This window comes from Tupaia chinensis, unplaced genomic scaffold, assembly GCF_000334495.1.
Source record: "Tupaia chinensis unplaced genomic scaffold, TupChi_1.0 Scaffold000083_1, whole genome shotgun sequence".
Taxonomy (NCBI): Eukaryota; Metazoa; Chordata; class Mammalia; order Scandentia; family Tupaiidae; genus Tupaia; species Tupaia belangeri.
Window position 1 is genome coordinate 226,423 of NW_006159544.1, and position 9,398 is coordinate 235,820.

Here is a 9,398-nt window from a genome sequence, read left to right on the forward strand (position 1 = left end):
TCCACCCCTCCAACTCCCTTGGGCAGCATCCACATATGCTTTCTACTGAGACCTGATTGGGCAGGGGGAGCTGGTAGCAGTGAGGAGTCATGTCCCTGAAAGTGGTATTGGTTGTGTTAAAGGCTTGGCAACTGGAGAATCTGATAAGCTGTTAGGTGACATGGACCCACTCGAAATGGACATCAAGCGGCTCCATTCTCCGATGATGAAAATAGCAGATGCCATTGAAAATAAAACCACTATATATAAGGTACCTGTCTCCTTTCACCTTGGCAACCCTTTCTATGCAGGGCTCTGAGAAGTCCTTTCTAGCTTGCTCTCACGAGATGGTGAGATGTGGGTGGTTCACTTGCTCCTGTGGAGTCCTAGATTCCTGGCTTGGTGTGTCTTTTGCCAAACAGTGCCAGGCCAAAGACTAGGCACATTCTCATTAGCAGCATTCTTAGCCCTGACTCTAGCCTGTAGAACAGGGTTTCACTGTCAAGTCCTCAGCTGTCAAGTTACAAATGACTCTTCTAACCTCTAACTAGTATCCAGGATCCCACATGTTATCACTTACCAGGTTCCTCTGCCTTGTTCTTCCCAAACCTATTGAGAACTTGTCAACTTTTCATTCCGATTATTCTCAGAACCCTAGACTAAGGATGTAGTCCTGGGACCAGCAGTTAGCGTAATGGTTATGTTGCTGGACTCCCATGTAGTCAACTGCGGTTCGAGTCCTGGACCTGGTGGCTTAAACTCACGCTGGGCGCCTGTGCGTGTGTGCCCAAGATCCTGAGAGGAGAATGGAGGAGAAGGGATTGCGGCGTGGCCATCCCCCCTGGGGGGGTGATTTCTCGCTTTCTATCTTTCTGTCTGTCTCTGTCTGTCTGGCGAGCGCACGCACCCTATAGCAAAAACCTCTTCAAAAAAGAAAAAAAAAGGATGTAGTCCTCACTCATCTGGACATGTGTCCTATGATTTCTAGTGGCCCAGTACGCCTATGTTATCTCCCTTGCCTAAACTCCTTTCATGGCTTCCTAGCACCTACAGGATCAAATCCATATTCCTGAGGCCTGCTATTTAATATCTCTATGGTGTGGTGTGACTCTTGGAGGTCTTTTCAGCCTCTTCTTGTGTCACTCCCCCATCTCTGCCCTTCAGGAGTTCTTATTTTAATGGGTTTTAGACATAGACATCTGTACTGTGATGGGTGACACATTGGGTGGCAATAGGGTGGAATTTGGGAGAGCATGATTTCTAACTTGTTCTACCCATGGATTAGGGAAGTCTTGCTTGAGCCATGCCTAACGGCTGAAGAATTCTCTAGGCAAGGGGAGCAGCAGTGTGGGCAGGAGCCTGGCCCACTTTCATGTCGAGGCCCAAAAGGGGAGAGTATATTGTCTTAGGGACATTACTAGATGTGGGAGGCGGCCAGAATGGAGGTTGGAAGGCAGGGAAAGATAAATCTAGAGTCAGATCACAGAAAACCTGGAATTTGACCTTAAGCTTCAGGTAAGAGGAAAGTGCTAAATATTGGTTATTTTTTCCGGGTCAAAGAGTTTTAATTTTTTTTCCATTTTGTTAAAACTTTTTATTTTTTTAAGAGATTTTTGCTATAGGGCATGTGCGCTTGACAGAAAGACAGAAAGAAATCACCCCGTATGGAGGATAGCCACAATGTAATCCCTTATCCATTCTCCTTTTGGGATTTTTGGGCATGCATGCACATGTGCCTGGCATGAATTTTAAGCCGACTGACTTGAACCGCAGTCGGCCATGTGGGAGTCCAGCGATGTAAACATTACACCATTTGCTGGTTTCTTTTTTATTTGTTAGGTAGATAATGTGAGTACATGGTATAAAATAAAACATACTAAAGGGTATACAGGTGAAAAGTTTTCTACTTCTATAATTCCATTCAGGCATTCACTATTAGCAGACTTGGATGTTCTTTCAAAGCTGTTCCATATTTACACACACACACACACACAAACACACATACATACATATATGCAGATGCAGATAACTATTTTAACTCAGGTAGTAGCATGCTATTCATGTTGTTTTTGCACCTTGCTTATTTCATTTACAAATTCATCTTGGAGATTGTTCTACATGATTGTCTAAAGAGCTATTTTTTATTTTTCTAAGGCTACATAAATCATGGAAGAGTTCTATGTTTTTTTTTTTTTTTGGTTGTTGTTTGTTTGTTTTTCTGTAGGGCACATGCACTTGTTGAGAAAGAGGAAAAGTGAGAAAATACTTCTAGATTGGGAGCATGGCCATACCACAATCCATTCTCCTCTTGAGATTTTGGGCGTGTGTACACACACCCAGTGTTTTATTTAAACTGCTGGGTTTGGGACTTGAACTATGCAGTCTTCCATGTGGGATCCAGCCACCTTTATCACCATGATACTGGCTGGCCCTCTTTCTTTATTTTTTTTGCCATAGGGTGCATGCACTCTTTGGAGAGAGACAGAGAGAGGGAAAGTGAGAGATCATCCCCAGAGATGATGGCTATGCCACAGTCTCCATTCCCCTCTTGGAATTTTGGGCATGCACATACATGTGCCTAGCATGATTTCCAAGCTGCTGGGTCTGGTATTCAAATTGTGGTCAGCCATGTAGGGAGTCCAGTACCATACCCACTATCCCACCTGCTGCCCCCTGCTTTGTTATTTATTATTATTATTATTTTAATTTGACCAGAGAGACAGAAAAGGAAAGTGAGAAAGCAAGCCACCAGGTCCAGGCCTTGAACCATATTTGGCCATGTGGGAGCCCAGCATCTTAACTGCCATGCCACCGGCCAGTCCCAACTCCCCCCCCACCTTTTAAATTTAGTTTATTTTCTTCATGAGAGAGAGATAGAAAGATATAGGTACCTTCAACAGGGTCTTCACATCATGATCTACTCCCAGTCTCAGCTGGCCTGGATCATGCCTGCCCAACATGTTCAGGAGGTCCTGGGATATGAACCTAGGACCTTTTCCATGTGGGTTCAGTTGTGCTACCACTGTGTGTGAAGGGATTTATCAAGCAGGGACATGACAGAGTCAGGTTTGTATATTAGAATGGTCATTCTGGTGGCTGGAGTACAAAGCAGATAAAAATCAGATTAATGCAGTGGCAGGAATCACCCTATTCCTATCCTCATAGTTTCAGAGGTTCTTCTGTTGATTAAAGCAAAATTAGTATAAAGTTGTGTGTTGAAAGCCACCTCTCCACCCCCAAATAATATTTCTCACTGAGCTCATAAGCCCCCAAACATACCATTTTTATTCTAGAACCTATAGGAGCTCCTAATTTAATACTTCAAGTTCAGGGCCTTCAGCAGGGCTGCTCCATTGCACTAGTCCAAGAGATGCCATTCAGGTATGCTACTGTGAATAGTGCCCTGGCCTCCAAGCCCAGAGTGGCACAATATGGCTACTTTACCCTGAGCTACCCCATCTTGTCTTTTCTCACTCTAGGATAATAGTTGGTCACACTTATGGGCCCTTGAGCCAGACTGCTTGTGTTCTAATTTACTTTACTAAGTAGTAAGATCTTGAAGGTTCACTTAAATAAAGAATTATTGTAATATCAATTGTTTTTGATCAAGTAATTTTTACTTTCATTCTTATAAAAGCCATGTAAGCTACCTGTTTTCTACTCCCATTTGAGATGAGCAATATGAGGCTAAAGAAGTTAATAAGTACTTGCTGGTGTCTAATGTGTGTTAGAGCCACAAATAGAGCTTAGTTCTGCATGGCTCTAGGCTCCCTCTCCTTACCCGAGCTTGGCCCTGTCTCCTCTGCAGAGTGTTCTGGGGGCCAAGACTTGACTGTTGTCTTTTCTCTCTCCCTAGATTGGAGATCTCACTGGGTACTGCATGAATCCAAACCATTATCAGATGGGGTGGGCTAAACACAATATGGACCACCATTCCAAGAATAACAGCATAGTAGATGCTTCCCCAGTGGACCGTCGCCCAGTACTGCAGAGGATCATGGAGACAGACCCTCTGCAACAGGGCCAGGCTCTAGCAACTGCATTGAAAAGTAAGAAGAAGATGCAGAAGCGCACAGGTAGGGGATCCTGGATGAACATCTCTGTGTGTCCACCTCTAGACTAGGGCTGGGGGCAGGGATGGGTTAGGCAACTCAGTTACTAGCATAGTTGTTCTCATACTTGAGCTTGTATCAGAATTGCCTAGAGGGTTTGTTAAAACAGGTTTCTGGGCTCCACCCTCAAGAGTTTCTTTTCTTTTTTCTTCTTTTTTTTTTTTGCTGTAGGGCACGTGTGCTGCTGAAGAGACAGAGAGACAGAAAGTGAGAAGTCAACCCCCTGGAGTTGGCCATGCCACAATCCCTTATCCTCCATTCTCCTCTCAGAATCTTAAGCACACATGCATGCACATGCACCTGGCATGAGTTTCAAGCCACTGGCTCCGAGACTCGAACCACAGTCAGCCATGTGGGATTCCAGCAACATAACCCCAAAGTTTATTTCTGTTGACCCCAAAGTTTATTTCTTGTGCAAGAGAGAGAGATAGACAGTTACATCATCAACTAGGTCTCTCACAGTGACATTCCACCTATCCCCGACAGCCTTCCCATCTAGCTAGGATCATGGATGCTGTGCCTGGTGTATACAGATTGACCGGGGAACCAAACTGGTGATCTTCCATATGGATTAATAATTATTTCTGTGCTACTGAGCTGGTCATGTATATATTAGGTTGTCAGGAAAGTCATGACATATTTTTCTATGCAAAAATGCATCACGACTTTCCTGACAACCCAATGTATATGTCATGTATCAATATCTATTTTTTTATCAATAGGCAATACACTCAGAATCCAAAAGATAGGAAAGGATATACAGTAAAATCTCTCACATTCCTAGTCATCCAGACCTCCTACTAAAGGCAGTTAATTTCTTATGTCTCTCTCCTGAGATAGATACACATATATCTTTGATTTCATTTCCATACAAGTGCTAGTCTACTGAGTACACAGTTTTGCCCCATCATTTTTTCCATTCGGTATATCTTAGGGATGTTTCCATGTTAATACAGAAAAGTGGTCCATTTTGTAGCTGGCCCATTCTGGTCTTTATGCAATACTTCACTAATTTGTTGCAAAAGTATTATCCTCCCTTTGGTAACTAAGGAAATGGAGAATCAGAGACATTATTATTCAATATAAGACAACTACTAATCAGTAGAGCCAATATGTAAACCTCGAGTTGATTGACCCCAGGAGCCCTATTCTTTGAACTAGGCTGTGTTCTATAGCTAAAAATTCTCTGTTGGCCTGGCTCTCCACTGAGATGTGAGAATTGAAAGGTGAATTGACCTTGAACTCCTAGTCTTACTAGGCAGTGGGAGGGAGACAAGAAAACAGACATTGGCAGCCCAGAGTGATCACACTGAAGAGACAGCAAGCACATTGAGGGAACTTAACCCAGCTTAGTTGGGTGGTCAGAGAAGGCTTCCTTTCTGAAGGAGAGAAGTCTGAGGGGAGTCACGAGAAACAATTGGGTGTATCTGAAGGATGGGGGATGCTTGTGGTCAGCATTCAGGCTCCATACTGCCCCTTCTCTGTCAGAGGTTTGTTTGCAGGTAGTGGCAGAGTGCTACATTCAACATTATTTAAAAAAAAAGGATTATAGTTGGTCATCCATATTCATGGGTTCTGCATCCAAAGGATTCAACCAACCTTGGATCAAAAATAGTCTCCCTCTCAATGGGTTGTATCTATACTGACCACACATAGATATTTTTTCTTGTCATTTCCCAAATAATACAGTATAGCAACTATTTATATAGTATTTACATTTTATTAGGGAATATAAGCAATCTAGAGATTATTTAAAGGATATGAAAGATGCACATTGGTTATGTGCAAATACTATGTCGTTTTACATCAGAGGCTTGAGCATCCATGGATTTTGATATCTGAAGTTCTAGGGAAAAATCCTCCAAATACTAAAGGATTATTATACTGTTTGGTACTTAAAAGGGACAAAAATACTTGGAGCCTTGTGATTCTGAAGCTCCCATATAGATAATTTCATAGATAGATAAATAGATCTGCCTGTGAGGTTGAGTAGTGGCTTTCAACAGCCAACCAATTGTTTTCTTTAGAGTTTATTTTTTCTGGGAGGTGGGGTGGGGTAGTGGTAAATGAGTCATTTTGGGAACTTGGTGCAGACCATGGTAGAGGTAGGCCAGTTCCATCAGGCCAACTATTGGCAAGCCTGCCACCAAGAGATTGCCTCTATTTCTCCATCTACAGATAAAATTGCAAGTAAGCTGTCTGATTCCATGATGTCTGCCCTCAACCTCTCTGGCAATGCTGATGAAAGTGCTGGTGACTGATCAACTGACCTCCCTCTCTTCCCTCTCCAAGCGCCAGTTTGAGTGGGATCGGGGCATGCAGATGAAATAGTTTGGTTCTTCCTAAAACACCCTTCCTCGAACACACATCCCCCATATGTTTTGTTCTCTTAAGCAAAAACAAACAGAAAGGGTCCCAAGAGGCAGGAACTGCCAAACCCAGTACCCTTTATTTAATCCCTACTCTGTTTCACAAAAGAAGTAACAGCAGAGCTCAGATACTAATAATTTATACCCCCTCTTTGGTCCCTGGGTCCCACTCTGTTGACTGACCTGCTCTGAGAGCTGATCTTCCATAAAACCTTGTTCAGCAGAATATGCAACTCTAAGAAGCTAAGCTCCTGGCAGACCAAGGGGTCTCTGGGAGGTATTGATTTCTTCACTACTATGCAAGAGATCTCAGTGGCAAGGCATTTTTGCCATTGGCTTCAGGCCATGTGTCTTGCCTCCATGCCCACAGTTTCTCTCCTGGTGGCAATGGGAATAAAGTGGAGAAGTGGTAAACTTTCTGTGTCTCTAGAAGGGCCTGGGGATAGGACAGAGAAAAGAAGAGAAGAAATAACCCTGGTTGGTGCTGGTGTGATAGGTTAAAGGCACCTTCTTGACTGTGAGGTTGGGAGGCAAGCCCCATCTTGAGGCTTTTCTGGGCATTCAGAATCAAAGGAATCCCTTTAACTGAAACACTCTGACTGGGCACTATCCTTATCTAGCACCAGTATTTGAATTCCATGATTCAAGAGGATTCTAGTATTGTTTATTCACAGACTATTTTTATGAGAGCTGTTGTACTTGGGGGCTGCACAAGTCAACTCCTTTCCCAGTGTCTGGAAGCATGCTGTTAAGTCAGCTTCCTCTTCTGGGAATACCTCCCCATTAGGCAAGGGCAATGGGCCCAAATATACCAGAGACCCTCAGAAAGGAACCAGGTAGACAATTGTAGCTGTATTAACCTTATTAGTTTACCTGGAGTTCATTGTTTAATGCACAGGACTTTAGTTCCCAACAATCTATAGACTGACACATTTGAAGAGAGTGGTAATTACATTATTTCAATCTTTGCCACATACTCCAAACTTCTACACCATCCTTGAACCTGTAACTATCTATACCTGAGCTTGCTCTTGCCTCTGTCATGCTGGCACCCCCTAATTTATTCAGGTTCTAAGAGGGGAACCATGTGAGAGACTGAAAAGCCATTGACTGTCTGGTATTTGGACAGGGGAGTGCAGAGCACTTCTTGTGTTTGGAGGCAGATCAAGAAGAGAATTGTATTGTATACTAGTTGAGTACAATCTGCACCAAAACCCTGGAAACCTGTTAACCTCCTTTATTCTTCCATACAGTTCTGCCAGTAAAGGGTTAGTCTCCCCATATAAAAGATAAACAAGTCCAGAAAGTTGACAAGACATAACCTTGATGACATATTAAATATTGATGCCAGAATTGGATCCCAAGTGTGATTAAAATACTATATGGGTCCCTTGTTCTGCTCTTTAACCAAGGGACATTGATTAAGCAACTATTTTGTTCCAGTCTCTTACAGAGTCCTTTAAACGAATTTTTTTTTGTTTGTTTTTAAAAACTAGAAGTGTCTTTGCTAAAATTACAGTCAGTACGCTTGTGTAAGGTCCAACTTAATTTCACATTGTCTCATTATCAGCCTCTCCTCATGTTGCAATAGAAAATTGGATATTGGGACAACTAAGGCTACTTTACAGGCATATAGTATTCTATAATTTAACATTTAAAATATTTTCTACAACTGTTAAGAAGCTCTGGTAAGTAAGTACTAAAGTTAGAAGTATTTAGATGAGTAAGAAATAGCATGGGAACATAATATGGCCCAAATCAAACAAGAACTGAAGTAATCATGTAAGGATAAGAATTTGGGACTCCAGATTATCCACCTACTCAAGTTTTAAAAACTGTTTCTTGAAGTCTTTTTTTCTCTTCATTAAAAATATTAAGGTATAATTTGCATGCAGTAAAGTTCACCCATTGTAGTTTACATTCTGAGTCCTTGGACAAATGTATACCGGAGTGAACCACCACTGCAAGCAAGGTTTTGGATGGCTGTATAACCCCCCAAACTCCCTGGGTCCCTTTGTAGTCAATCCCTATCCCTCAGCCCACAGTCTTGGCAACCACTGATTTGTTTCCTGTCCCTATAGTTGTGCTTTAGCATGAAAGTCATATAAACAGGATTATTACATTATTTAGGCTTTTTTTTTTTTTTTTGGAGAGGTTTTTGCTATAGGGTGTGTGCACTCGCCAGACAGACAGAGAGAGACAGAAACAGAAAGAGAGAAATCACCCCCCAGGGGGAGATGGTCACGCCGCAATCCCTTCTCCTCCATTCTCCTCTTGGGATTTTGGGCACGCACACACACATGCCTGGCGTGAGTTTTAAGCCACCGGGTCTGGGATGCAAACCGTTTTTGACTACGTGGGAGTCCAGCGACATAGCCATTACGCTAACTGCTGGTTCCCTGTAGGCTTATTTTATGCCATTAGTTTTGTTGTTGTTGTTGTTTTTAAATTCTGTCTTAGGATGCTTGTGCTTGCCAGAGAGATACAGAAAAGAATGATAAGGAAAGAGAAAGTGAGAAATCATCCCCTACAGGGGATGGCCACACCACAATCCCTTGATTTCAGTTCTCATCTTGGGATTTTGGGCACACATGCACACACACCTGGTATGTTTTTCAAGCTTTTGAGTCTGGGATTCACACCATGTATTTGGTCATGCAGGATCGAGCTACCTTAATCACCACACCACAGGTTGGTTCCTGTTAGGTTTTTAAATTTTTATTTAAAAAATTTACATTAAAGAGGCCAGCAGGTACTGTAGTGGGTAAAGTGCTGGACTCCCATGAGGTTGGCCACAGTTCACGTTCCTGACCTGGTGGCTTGAAATTCATGCCAGATGTGTGTGTACCCAAAATCCCAAGAGGAGAATAGAGGAGAGGGGATTGTGGCATGCCCATCCTCTCCCCACCCCCTGGGAGTGATTTCTCACTTTCTGTCC

At 42.8% G+C, this 9,398-nt stretch overlaps 1 protein-coding gene across 4 annotated transcripts in view; it reads left to right on the top strand.

Annotated features, from left to right (window-relative positions):
* The window catches only part of GNL3L (G protein nucleolar 3 like), a 43,226-nt gene extending 34,693 nt beyond the window's left edge, over positions 1–8,533 (top strand). For all 4 annotated transcript variants that reach the window (XM_006142839.3, XM_006142838.3, XM_014585704.2 and 1 more), the window contains 3 exons: positions 123–250; positions 3,836–4,055; positions 6,270–8,533. In XM_006142839.3, coding sequence (XP_006142901.1) covers positions 123–250; positions 3,836–4,055; positions 6,270–6,352 — 431 coding nt within the window. In that variant the 3' untranslated portion in view covers positions 6,353–8,533. The remainder of the gene's footprint in view (positions 1–122; positions 251–3,835; positions 4,056–6,269) is intronic.
* The last annotated feature ends 865 nt before the right edge of the window (positions 8,534–9,398 follow it).